The sequence below is a fragment of the Onychostruthus taczanowskii genome, unplaced genomic scaffold (assembly GCF_017590055.1).
Source record: "Onychostruthus taczanowskii isolate IOZ18803 unplaced genomic scaffold, ASM1759005v1 scaffold6, whole genome shotgun sequence".
NCBI lineage: Eukaryota > Metazoa > Chordata > Aves > Passeriformes > Passeridae > Onychostruthus > Onychostruthus taczanowskii.
The window spans coordinates 15,395,496-15,409,543 of record NW_024503679.1 but is presented as its reverse complement, the minus strand read 5'-3'; the positions used below and the strand labels follow the sequence as shown (position 1 = coordinate 15,409,543).

Sequence of the window (14,048 nt, the reverse complement as noted above, 5' to 3'; positions counted from 1 at the left end):
TCTGTAGAGTTGTTCCATGGTGGGAAGGACATCTTTATTCATTGGATTCTCTTTATAGTTTGGAGGTTTGGAAGCTCCCCTTGTAGGTGGTAATCTGAGAGTTTGAGTTGAGGGAGTCTTGTGAGCCCATTCTTGTGAGCCCACGAGGTCTGGGAGCAGGATCACACAGATTTTAGCAGCAGTGGTGATGCAATAGCTACCCCAGGAAGAGCTCCACACTTGCTGCCTGTGGACGAGGAGCTGCCTGGAGTGACTCTGCCTTCTCATTTCCAGCTGCAGCACTGAGCTAAGGATCAGACAGATCCCCTCACTGAGCCATGCCTGAGCTCTGCACACTGGGAGTCTGTGTGGGGATGGAGTCCCAGGAAAGGGGACACTGTCCTGGGAAAGTGTGAGAAGCTGGGAAAGGTGGGAAGGGCCAGAGCCAGAGCCTGGCTTCAGCTGGAGCAGGCAGTGACACAGGAGCCTGTGGCTGTGACACTGAGCAGAGAGCTCTGAGCAGCTCTGGTTCAGCTCATCTCCCAGCAGACTTTCAGCAAGACATTTAATCCCTTTCTGTTCCTCATCTTTCCACCTAGAACGGAGTGATAAAACTTCCTTTATCCCCATGCTCCCAGGAGTCTGTTTAGATGGTGAGATCTTTGAGGGAGAGAGAACACCTGGCACAGTGAGGCCCTTTGTCAAACGGATGCCATTATAATCCCTGTAATCGGAAGCACCACTCACCTGCCCAGCACATCTCTCCCAGCTTGGGAGTTTCCAGATCCTGATCTCTCCCAGGACTGCTTCCTAACAGCTGTGCAGACAAGTTTTCCTATCTCCCAGGAGTTTCTGAGAGTTCAAAATTTGCACCTTTATAACCATTTATTTCTGAATTTTATTTTTTTTGCTGTATAAATTCCTTAAGGGTTCAATTGAAAAAGCATTTTTTAATCTTTTTTTAAATAATTTTAAATTTTTATTGAAACACTACTTCTCAACAGCCATCTCGCTTTTTAAAATTTTATTTTTGTCTTGGAAATATTTCAAACTGGGAGCTGATCCAAAGATGACCTTTCCCCACAGACAGTTTCAACAAATCAATATTTTTCCAGTGCGAAATATCTGTCATTGGAAAATCCTCACTGGCACTTCCTGAACACTGTAGGGAATGCTTTGCAGGCAGGGACCTGCCATCTGAAAGCTGGTTGCTGAATGCAGAATTAGCACTGATACAGTTCTTTTGATGGCTTCTTCTGTATCAGCGTAAGCTCTGAGCTGCCACTCACATACAACAACTTCCTTTCAAGTCCTGCCATTTCTCACTTGGATATTTCCCCACAAAGCTGACTGTTTAACCATTAAAAAGTCACTGACTGTTTTGCTGTTTAATGGGCAATTTTGTTTGGGTTCCTATTGTAGCTGAGGAGGATACATGATCTCTTTTGAAAAGGGCTATTAACATGATAAAACATCTTGGGAACATACAGTCCCAAAGCTGATGGTTTCATCTTTGCTGGGGTATCTGAACACTATTAAATGCAGGGGACTGGGTAACGAGGGCCTGGGCTTTGCAGTGGTGTGGCACCATAACACAGCTCAGCACCATTACCAGATTTTTCTGTAACTGTTTCCTGAAATATGCTTTGCATTTAGGATTCTGAATCAAACACAGGGATGCTATAAAAATCCAATGTTTTCCATACCTCAGAGATGGGAGATTTCAGAAAGGTTGGTGTTGCTGAGAGAGGTATTTCCTTATTTATCTCCCTACAATTATGTGTGTGTATACATGAATATGTGGACATAAACACACACATTTATATAAACACACCACACCCACATGTATGTGAATATTTCCACCTTCTCTACCCCTACTCTGGGCTGTTTTGCAGGTACAAACACACATATTTGAGGTGATCTCTGCCCATTGCATCCCCATGCCATGGCTCATACTTGGGCATGTGACCTGGCTTTGTCACCTTCCATGTTCTTGTGGGCTACAGAGGGATTCTGGGCGCCAGCCAAAATTGTAAAAAAAGCTGTTTCATTTTTATGACTTTGTTTCTATCACCACCTCCTCTGTTTTCCCAGTTTTACATGCAAGAGCAGAAATTAACCCTAATTTACATGCAATTTATGATCCAGGGACCTGAAGCTGTACAAACACTGGTCTTTTGTAATGCACAGATATTTAGCAATGGTGATCATATGTGTCTAGAACAACTTCTTTAGGGATGGAATTTCATCACATCTTCAGCCAGGATGTTCCTCTGACAGAAAGCAGAAGCAGAGGGTTTCTTTCGGGGGCAAAATTTTGTCTGGGTCATTCAAGAAATCTGGCTGGAGTGTTTCTCCTCACATTCTGCTCTGAAGGTTTGTGGTTATATGAAAGAAAGGGGCTGAAGACTGGAGAAGTGGAAATACTTACTGTCTGCATCTTTCATTTCCAAAGCTTCCCTTCATTTTAAGTAGCACAGTTTGGAAGGAGGTTTTGCTGGTAGTGCCTTCACACTGTGGTTTATTGCCTCGATTTGTGTTCTTCCTGTAATGCTTATGGATGGTTAATTGATGTACTTCTTGATTTTAGTCTTCTCCAGAAGGCAGAGGGTGGAGAATCTGGGAGCTATGAGGTGGAGCAATGAATTTCTCAGTAAGCTCTGAAATCTCTGCTTTGTCAATGCTTCTGCCTCTCTATACCTATCAGTAAAACTGTGTGTGATGTCTTCATGGCTAATTGGTGCTTAAGTGCTTTCAGAGCTGTGGGTAAACCACTAATTAGTCACAGTCATTTAGTCAAAATTACTAAAGACGGATATTTTCCCATATGCTCTATTTGTTCAGAGAAAATGTCTTGAAAATTCTGTGATTTAGGTTTCCCTGGAGTATTTGCCGTTGGTTGGTTGTTTGTTTGTTTGACAATGACTTTCTGCATTGTGGTTAATACAGATGCTGAATTATGCTGTCTGCTTCCAGTTTTTGTGAATATTCTTTGGGTTTAAATAGTGAAAAATCCTCTTTCCAGAAAGAAATGTGGAAATGGAGCAGGATACAGATACTGCTGTGATAACTGTTTTGTGTCAATATGTTCTACATCATCACTGGGACTGGGATTTATCTCATCTGCACCCTCTCTTGTACAGATCTATTTTATAGAGACATGATCTGTTTTATAGAGACATACCAACATGCCTGTACACAAAACACACATGCACCCACAGTCTCTTACATTACATTGGGGAAGAACCATGAGGCTCAAGCGTGTTGACTCAACTATTTAATGAGGTGCAATAAATCTTGACAAGACCAGCTGGCACTAGAGTCAGGTTTCTCATCTTTTTACCATTACATTGAAATGTGAACAATAGTGGGAAGAAATGTAATTCTTCTTTGTTGTTCTTTTGGTACTCAGCTATGCAGCACTGTATTGGAATCATCCCCTTCCATGGAATGCAAAGCATGGTGGATGCTATGGAAAATGTTACCCGTGCAAAGGTCCCTTTTCCTGGTGCTTTTTCTTAAATTCTGAAAACGTTTTGGTCTGGCAGGTCACAGTTGTGATCAGCACTGAGGTCCCTGCAGCACACACTGGCTGAGCAGAGCAGCAGCACTGGGGAATGATGCCCAGAATATTCTCAATCTTTGACCCTGCCTGTCACCAAGCTCCTCCTTGTTGTACAGCACACCATGACATCCTTTCCTTTCTCATTCTGCCTTCTCCCCAGGGGCATTGCTGGCTCATTATTGCTACCACCAGCTGCAGTTACTTGAGTATCTTTTTTTTAAAAATAGGAGTAATTAAGTATCTTGGACATCTAAGCATTTGGCATGCTTCCAAAGCACTCAACGTGGCCTCCCATATAGGATTCCTTTTTAATGGACCAGATTTATTCTTGTGAAAAGAAATCTGTTTAAATAGCATACTTTTTTGGGGAGTAGGTTTTGCTCCTGTCAGTGGCATCCATCAATCTCTTTCATGTTTCCAGCCTCACCACTCAATGCCAATCAATCTTTAAAAAATAATTGCTCCCAAACCAACTGGATGCCTCTGGATTCACTTGAGAAAGACTGTCTGAGCTTTGAAGTGTATCCCATAATGATGGCTGGCATCTCCATAAGTAATAACTGCACCTCCTTGCTTTGTGATTGCAGCATTTGATGTGTGCTGGGCTCTGGTGCCTGGTGGAAGGAGACACATCCTGTAAAACAAAGTTGGACCCCCCTCTGGATGGCACCGAATGTGGCGCGGACAAGGTAACAGGATGCTCAGCAGCAGTCACTTCTTGTTTCCCAGCATTGGGACTAATGTTTCCAAGATGTTCAGTATTTACCATAAACCCATAGCTGGTTCTGTTCTGGGGTGTTACTGGAGATAGAAAGTGTGCAGAGCGTTTAGCCTGACATGTGGGGAGGTGTAGAAGATAGGGAAGGAAAAAGAAGCTACTTAAAAACTTTATAGTTTCTACAAGTAGCTCAAAATAATTGAGCTGAAATTCAGTGATGTTCTGTTCCTTTTGAAGTATAATTGACTGTATTTATTTACATATGTATTTTCTGGAACATGACTGGTTTGGTAACTCTCAGCCCCCTACTTACTGGTTTTGGACTCTAATATTTTTTCTTTTTCCCTATGGTGTAGCTGGGGAGGTAAGAAAGAGTAAAATTAAAAAGCTGGCTTCTGAAATCAAGGATTGGAACCTTTTCTTTTCCTGCAAATAAAGATAAACAATGACAAGAAAAACTGGGTCCTGGAAACCATGACAAGAAAAAAAAGGTTTTTAGGCCCATGTTTTTCTAACTGGAGGAATCCTGGTGACTCTTTCATAAGGTTTCTTAGCAGTGCTCACTGTGTCACATCCTGGCCAGGCCAAGTTTGCTGCTTGGTCAGGAGCCAGCACAACCTATTAGAATCAGAGGGGTTTGGGGCTTGAGCCAAGTTAGGTCCAAAATACTTCAGTCATTTTGTACATACTGGGAGCAGTGCTGATGAAGGCATTGCTTTGGGGTATAATTTCTTGGACTCAGTTTCTGTGAATCGTGGGGCTTTAAGTCTTAGTACTTAGATAATTATCTGCTTTATGAAGTAAGGGGCTCAGTTCTGTGATTGTTTTTTTTAATGACAGAACCCCCTTCAGGGGCTTGTTGAGAGTGACACTTAAATTTTTACATTTCACCTCCTCCCTTCCTCCTCCTCCTACTGCCATCTCACCAAAGCCTCGAATCCCTAGAAACTTAAACACGGACTTGTTGCAATCCCTCAGCCATCCTTTAAAGTCCACCTGTGCAAGGTCAGGGCTTCTTCCCAGGCTGTGCTAACGTGATTGCCTTGCAGTGGTGCCGAGCTGGGGAGTGTGTCAGTAAAACCCCCATCCCTGAGCACGTGGACGGGGACTGGAGCGCGTGGAGCCAGTGGAGCATGTGCAGCCGGACGTGCGGAACAGGGGTGCGCTTCAGGCAGCGGAAATGTGACAACCCCCCGTAAGTCCTCACACCATCCTGGCTCCTTCTGCCATGCTGGCAGCCTTTCCCTCATGGGCAATCCTTGCTGCAAGAGTACAGGGGAGAAATGTGCAGCAGAGCTGGGCAGAACCCTGAGAAATTTCTCATTCACAAGCTGTGATGACCGGGTTGGAATCCTGTGACTTGCAATAGGTTCTGTGCAAGTGGCTTGAAGGGTCACCTTTGGAAGTTTCCCATTGGAGTGATTCAGAGCTGGATACAGTTGAGTTAGATACATGTAGTTTGGCAGAAAAACTGATGCTGTGTTTCCCCTCCAGCACTACAGTGAATGAGGAGGGGCTGGTCTGGATCTACAGACCAAAGTGGGCCAATGTGCCATAGAGATCAGTTTTGCAGGAGTGCTTGCTCTGGGCTTGGGGAGCAATGATCAGTGTCTCAGAGCTGGCAGATCAGTGTTGGCAAAGCCCCTTGAGATACTCTGTAGGTCAGGATGTGCTGCATAAGAACAGGAAGGTTTTCATGCATGCAGAGAGCTGTGGGTGCTGTTTAGCTCCTGCACAGTGGTCGATGCTCTCTGCATGGGCTTGGATTTTTTCTGATTCAGGATGAAATGTAGGTGTTGTCCTTCATCCCTCAGGTTAGTTGAAGCCCATCTGGAAGTCTTTATCATTTTGGGGTCCTGAAGAGGTTACAATGGTGTAGTTTAACTGGCCACCCAATTGTGTTTATTATAACTTCACAGCCTTGAGAGCAGCCCTCCAAGCGCAGTAGCTCTGACTTTATTCAGATTTTATGTTTTCTTCTATGCACAAAGTACCCAAAGCTTTTCTTTTTAAATTGGGGCTGGAATTCTGCATAGCAACACAGTCACTTTGAAGACGTGCCTAGATGATGGATAGGCTCACAATTGTTGCTGTTGACCTCTAATCATGTGAAAAGAATATTTTTGTTTATTCCTCTCCTTATCTGAGCTGCAGTTGCATGTCTATAATATCCAGGTTTAATTTTTACCAGCTCATTTTCCTGAAAAAGGGACTGAGCTGGTTTCTTTGCTGTCAGCTACAGTGCTGACCAAACCTAAATCCATTCATCATCGTTCATTAAATTACAGGAAATGCTCCTTCCAACACTGCACACTGATTTTAAAATTCTCTTGCTCATATATATTCTTGGCTGGAGATACACACGTGATCTTCTTTTGCTTCAGATTCCTGGCCTCAGCCCACTTCTGCAGCTGGTTTATTCACTGTCCAGAAATACTGGCTAAGGGATTTATCTTTTATTTTGTATATATTTGGTCTTGGGATTTTTTTTTACAGGAATCTCTACTCCTGCCAGCTGACTCTTGAGCCTGTGGGACTATCAGTTTTTTTAAACCAGTTGCTTCACTGTTTGATTTGGTTTTTCCTCTCTGTAATTTCTTTGAACATTTACATGCATTGCCTCCCCATGGTTGTAAGGAATGTGTCATAAGCCAGTTTGCACGTGCAGACTTTTGAGTTGTACTGCCTTGTGTTCCTGTCTAGGCTTTGGGCTGTTGTTGTACAGTGGGACTGAGGAGAAAACCATTGGCTTAAACAGGGCATCCCTTTTTCAGTCCCCCCTTGTCATGTGAAAGGGTCACAGCAGCATAAATGGACTTTGATTTTTTTCAGTTCCTTCAGTTGGTGGATTCTTTTGACATAAATACAGTGAAAGGTGGCTGCCTACCAGAATGTCTCACACAGTCACTGTTTCAGACATGTGCCAGGAGGGGCTTGGATTGCACTGTTTATTGGAAATCCCAGGCTTAAGCTCATAAGTGCAAGGCTTGGGACTGGAATTCCAGATTCCATGATTACCTGTGGGTTTTTTGTTTGTATTCTGTTTTACCTTGCAAAGAAAATACTGACTATTGCTGAGAGTTTGAGTTTTCCTTCTTCTCTGGGGATTCATAAATAAAAACAGATAAGTTTTGCAGGTGCTTAATTCTAATGTGGCATTAGTGGCCTTTCCTGTATGTTTAAAAAACAAATGTGTGGAATGGCATGGATTTCATGGATGGAGGTTATCTGCAGCACATGTTTGTTTCTGGATACCCTGCCTACAGTGCAAGTTATAGCTGCTTCTGTGGCATTTTAATTGCAAGGAGGACACGTGCTGATGGGATGTTTGCTGTGTCTCCATCCTCAGGAGTGTTTGAGGCAGGAGGCAAAGCAGGGTGGAAGGGGGAAGATGGAACATTCCAGGTGTTTGGTGCTGACCCTGGTTTTGTTCCCTGCTGCAGCCCGGGGCCGGGTGGGAAGAACTGCCGGGGGGCCAGCGTGGAGCACACGGTGTGTGAGAACCTGCCCTGCCCCAAAGGGGTGCCCAGCTTCAGGGACCAGCAGTGCCAGGCCCACGACAGGTACACCAACAAGAAGAAAAGCCTCCTGACAGCTGTCATCGTGGATGGTGAGTTTTCTCATCTCCCTCTGTAATTCTTTGCTGTTCTTTCACTGCAGTTTCTCATCTGCAGGGCTCCATTGTTGGTGAGAAAGCTGCAGTAGGCCCCCTTTAGCTACAGCTGAAAGACTAATTACAATTAATTGTTCTTGGTGCTGCCCTGCTGTTCTTTTGGCCTTCTTAACAGAACATAGAGAGTTGTCAATGCTTTACTCATCTTTTTGAAATGATGGGAGAGAAGTGCCTTAACTTGATTCCCAATCTGAAATTCCCATCTGGGAATCAGACTGGGAATTTCAGACTGGGAATCAGGGAGCTGGGAACTTAAACATGAAAAAGTTCCAGTTAGTTTGGAGCTGGAAAAAAAAAGGTGGATTCCCTATGACATAATTTATGTCACTTTGGGACATTTCAGCATGATTGTTTATCTCACCTACATTCTTTTAACACTTCTTCTGGGTTTTGCTGTTCATTTGCTATTCAACCTGATGTTGGTGGGGTAGGAAATGGTCTGGAGAACTTGTTCTTCTAAAATCACTGGCTGTAGCCTGAATTTTTTGAGACCTAATGACTTGATCATTGTTATCAGACTGATGAATGTTCCCTGTAGCAAACATCTTCCCTTTACAAACAGATACACTCAACTAATTGGTTTTCTGTGCTGTTAAAGCCCAGTCTCATCAGTGTAACCCTTTAAATAGTTATATTTACAGTGGGGAAATGACAGGCCTAAACTGAAAGCCTCATGTTGCTTCAAAGATGAGATATCCAAATGTATTCATGTAGAGAATGCATCACCATTGCCTCAGACACTTGTTTGTGCTGTTCCCAAGGGTGGTTGTCATATTTCTTTTCCCAGATAAGCCATGTGAGCTCTTCTGCTCCCCACTGGGCAAGGATTCTCCCGTGCTGGTGACAGACAGAGTCCTGGACGGAACTCCCTGCGGGCCTTACGAGACAGACCTCTGTGTACATGGCAAGTGCCAGGTGGAGTAACCTTCTCTTGTTCTATTTCTAGTGGTAGGTTCAGTCTGGGGCAGCACCGTGTTGGGGGCTGGGGGGCTGTCCCTGAGGGGAGGGGACAGCCCTGTTTTATAAGGCCCACTGCAAGTGCTCCATGGCCCTGTTATTGGTCTGAGAATTGTGCTGAATGCCCGAGGTATGATATTATTCCTGAACAGCTGGGAATGCTCAAAAATCACATTTGCTTGTGTGCATGGCTTGGGTGGGAAGGGACTTCTGTGAGGGGAGCAGATTGGAAGGGAAGTCTGGCCTGCTTAACTGCTCTTTTTTGGCTATTAGAGGAATCACTGATAAAAGCACTGAAGCTGCAAATCAGCTTACAAATTGTCACTAGACTGTTACAAACATTATCTTGCCAGAATCATGATGCTTTTCTGGTCCACCAGAAATACTGAGGAAGCTTTTCAGAACCAGTGGCTCCTCAGCTCCTGTAGCTACATGAGCCAGAGTTTTCAGATGGAATTCTCTTTTCCTTAGAGTGATAGCCTATAACAATTGCAGTGATTATTTCTCTCTAACCAAATTACACACACACCCAAAATGAGGTGTGGGAGATCTGCATAATAAAACTCATGGTTTGCTGAGAGAGTTTGTAATACATTGAATGCTAAGGAGGGCAGCTCTTAGAGCTGGTGCTTCAGGTTCCTCAAAAATTTAATGGAGCTGTGTAGATACAAAGATGGAGATTTAATGTTTGGACAAGGGAAGAAGGATGAGAAAATGTGTATTCAAAGATCATAAAAGACAGGAAGTTGTTTGGAGTGAATGCTCCTGATGATGGGTTCAGGTCATTTGTCAGTTTGACAGGGCAGACCCTTCATGAGTTTCCTCTCTCCTGGTCATGGAGCACATGTTCAAAGTGTGCTGCACACACCACAGTGGTGGGAAAGACAGTTCACTTGGCTACAGCAGCCTTGCCAGAGCTGGATTCTTCCTGGCAGTTCTTCCCTTTAAGTTTCTCCTCATGTAGATCTGTATCCTGTGGTAGGAATTGCTCTTCCTGGTATTAACCAGCCTGCTGTATCCACCAGAACAGCTTTTTAGCATCACTTTTTATTTCCACTAACTTCACTGGTTTTCCCTGGGGGCACAGGGCACACCAAATTTACATTATTTCTGATTTCTGTGAGTGGTTAAGAAATGCCAGTTTTTATTGCTTTGAACCTTCCAGGCAGGGAGATAAATGAGCACAATACCCACCTGGGTGTGAGAGAGGCTTTGGGGGCATAAAGCAGCTTTACTAACAACAATGCAAAGAGAGAAGTGAAAAAATCTTTGGACTGAATTTTGCACTGCTGGAGGAGACACTTCCCACTGTTTCTTGACAAATGATGCTGAAGAGGCATTTTTAATTCACTCTTTCTAATTTATTCCAATGAAGAATATGAATAGCAATAGTCTGGGAGCCAGTACAAGTTTGATTCTTTATAATACAAAGTGCTTTGCACATAGAGCCAGGTTCATGGTGCATCCCAAGTTACTTAATTTTTCCCAGTTTTTGGCTATGTCTGAAAAAAGCTAAAACAAAAACCCATTAATAACCTTTTATAGTCAGGCCAGCTGTGCACCTCCAGCTGTGTGCCATTGACCATTACTCTGGGCTGGCCAGTTTTATTGCTCCAAACCTTCAGAACTGCCACAAATGGTAAATCAGACATCATGGCAAGGCACCTTTTTTTCATCCAGGGAGGATCAGTAGCCAGCTCCCTCCAAATGAATTCCTTTATGAGCACAGAGCACTGGAGGTACATCACGAAAAGCAAATTGCACTCTGAGTCGGGGGCAACTGCCTTTAACTGTGCAGAGAGGTGATGACAGCTGCAGAACATTCAGTCCATTTGCATCTGGCTGAGAAAAAATGTGAAATGATCAGTTCAAGCCGAGCAGATTTGAAAGCCCTGTGAACTCATTTATAATACTCCTCTGCCATATATGCAGTGCAGTGCTGAGAATTGCCATATGTGCCTGTGTACCCCATTTGCCACAGATACTTGTCTAACTAGCTGCCTATTAAACCAATTTAATTGCCATATTCATTTAATTACTCCTCTCCTTGTTTCTTTACCCGGCGTAGACAAAGCCTGGCAATAAGTATTGCAGGGGGCCTGGAGAAGAGAGTAAGTGCTGAAATCAGAGGGTGGTATTACTGTTATTTATTTTCTTATGTAATCCTTCTAGTTAGAAGCACTCAAAAGCAGGAATGACACATTGTCAGTGCAACAGACAAATTAGCAGTATCCATTGCCTGTGAACAACTAGCCCAGGAAATGTAATAGATCTTCTTCCTTCACTAGATGCTCCTAAACGCAGCTTGTGAATCATTCTTGGATGATGAATGAATGTAGATGAACATGGCAGAGAAAAAACTGTTGCAAGGAGAGGAGGGTTTTGAGAAGGAAAGCAGGATCAGATTCTCTGAAGTCTCAAGATGCCCCAGATTTGGGGCACTAAGGGAATTTTTCTTCAGTTGTACTTTTTGAAGTTACGACAGTTTCTCTTTAAAGCTGAACTCCAATCTAAAAGGTGTCAATGAAGCCTTTGCTGTCAGCTGAAACAAAAGCATCAAAAGCAGCAGCATCTCTATATTTATCCTTTACACCTGAAGGCAGCTGGAGTGAGTAAACTTGGTTATTACTTTGATCATGCATAGAAGCACCAGAGCAAAGTCAACCCTAAATTTAACATGGGGGTTCCTAAATCACTTAGACTTACTCTAGCCTTATTCCTTGTTTTTGAGATTAATCATAAGGTCTTAATTCAATTTTTTCCTAGTTTGAGTTGTTTTTGAGGCTGAACGTTTCAAATGCACCATTTTTTACCATCCTCTGAGCAAACTGGATCCCCTGTTCAAAGCATATGTAGGTCTTTGACCTTTCCTCCTCAAAATGCACATGGTTTTCTAGCAAGGAATATTTATTTTCTCCAGAGATTTTTCAGAGACAGAAAATCTGTAGCAGGCTGGAGAACAAGAGCAGCCTGATGTGTTGGAGGAGGAGGAGGAGGGTGAGTGCTCATTTAGGCTTTGCAGCAATTTGCCTTCCCTGTCATGGCCACTGCAGCCATGGGGAAGGTGGGGTAGGGCTGTGCAACCTGCACCTCACACTGGGTTCATCTCCTCCCATTTCCCTTCAAGTGACAAATGGCTTTCAGGGAGAGGATTCCTGAGGGTTTTTTTCTTCTCTGGACCTGTGGGGTGTGTGTTTGATGAGAGAACACTCATGAGAACAGGGCACTTTCTAACCCCTTACTGTGTTTTGCTCTGTGCTGCTGAGGTTAATTCAAAACTGCTGGCAGAAGTGGAACTAAAAAAAGTGTCAGATGTCACAGAGCAGAGGGGTGAGGAGAAGACAAGCTGCTCAGCTGACTGTTATGATGCACATGACCTTGTGCTGGCTTTTCTCAAAGGAGGATTAGCCTGAGCCTCATGACAGCATGAGAACTTTCCAGTGGGGACTACAGATTGTGCTTCAGGATGTAATTTAAGGTCTCTGTGAAAAGAGAGACCTCCTGTATAGCAAGAACTGGGCTAGAGATCAAGGGCAGTCTTTGCTGTGATTTAACAATTTAAGAGGTGAAGATGTTTTGGCTCTATCTGAAGTTTTCTCATTAATGTTTTGTCATATCACACCTCCTTTCAACTGGCTGGTGAATCCACGGTGTGTGTAATGATAATAAGCCACATATTAGGCTGTCCTGGCACAACAAAATCTTTACAGAACTACTTTCTTCTGAAAGTGATTGTCACACTCTATGAAAGGGGAGCACAAATTGGAAAATGGTCAGATTTTCAAAAATAGCTTCTGCAAACTGGGTAGGCAGAGTGTCAGGAGAGTGCCACAGGTGGCAGAGGAGAAATTGAAGTTGTCTACTGGACCTGCTTCTGGCAAACAGTTTTTAGATACTTAGTACCCACTTTTTGCATTTGATTGATGCCTGGAGTTCTGGCTTTGTCTCCTCACTTGAGTATTTTCCATGTATTATTCATATTCCTGCATTACAAACTGTGGTACAAGATGTTCCAGACTGGGTAGCTTGTCTCCATACAACAACTTGGCTTAGCACTGAACTTTGATAAATTATTTAGTGCATGTGCACAAAATCCAGAAGGATTGTCTGAACTACAGAAACCTGTTGTATAATTGCCTTTTGGGTTTTTTTTCTATGTCTGGATATGTAGCAATGTAATCTGAGGTTAAAAAGAGTATAATGGATTTTGGTGAGTAAAGCATAGTGACAAAACGAAATCTTTATCAATATCCTACTAATTTGTGTTGTACTTTGCAGTGGGGTATGAAAAAACCAAACCCATGCTATTTCCCCCAATTTTTCTTCCATTTTATCCCATGGAAAGCATATAATAGAACAGAAGCAAAGGAGTTCCTGGGATGGGAAAGAGCTTTGTATTATTTGCATGTTCTCTCATGAACACAGAGGCTTTGACACATAGCCTTAAATATCTATATGTGAAAAATCATGAATTATTGTGTCTAACACCCCCATGAGCTGCTGAGGGATCTAAGCACAAAGTCAATGGCAGATGACATTGCAGATCTAATGCAGATGAGATAATGCTGATGTAAAATAGGATGTGTCTAACTCCTGATCCAGCAGAGCTGCTCTGATTCAGACAAAATCTGAAGGCTTGGGAAATGACAGGAGGATATTTGCTGAACTAACCTTAGCACAAAATTTGTTGTGGAACAGAAATTGAAGTATCTCAGAGATGAACTGCTTGATTAGGGACCCAGACTCACCTCACCGAGCCCTGCCAGCCCCCACGACCCTCCACAGGGGCAGACGTGTTTAAAACAATGAAATAAGAATTCTCTTCCCCTCAGATCTGAAAGTCACTTGCTCACATCTGTACATTCCTGTTTCATGTGGTCCATCCCTGGAGGTATCAATGGCATTGGATATTATGGACAGAAGGAATTGGCAGTGTAGATTAATCTGTCATAACCAGCCTGCTCTGTACATGATTAATTTGTAAAGTGGCACATGTTGCATCAATATTTATATTTGATCCATTGAGACAGCCAGTTAGTTCAGCATATGGGAAGCATTACAGTTTTGTGAGCCTACAATGTCATTTCTTGCACAGAGTGGGTGTATATAACAAAAATAATTGTGTTTATGTAGCAAAACATACTCTCACAAGCTGT

General features: G+C 43.2%; 1 protein-coding gene across 1 annotated transcript in view; it reads left to right on the top strand.

Moving 5' to 3' along the window:
* ADAMTS17 (ADAM metallopeptidase with thrombospondin type 1 motif 17) overlaps positions 1 to 14,048 on the top strand; it is a 154,653-nt gene that overhangs the window by 87,421 nt on the left and 53,184 nt on the right. The window contains exons 11-14 of the mRNA XM_041418728.1: positions 4,132 to 4,233; positions 5,312 to 5,457; positions 7,706 to 7,872; positions 8,723 to 8,850. Of these exons, the coding sequence (XP_041274662.1) occupies positions 4,132 to 4,233; positions 5,312 to 5,457; positions 7,706 to 7,872; positions 8,723 to 8,850 (543 nt within the window). The remainder of the gene's footprint in view (positions 1 to 4,131; positions 4,234 to 5,311; positions 5,458 to 7,705; positions 7,873 to 8,722; positions 8,851 to 14,048) is intronic.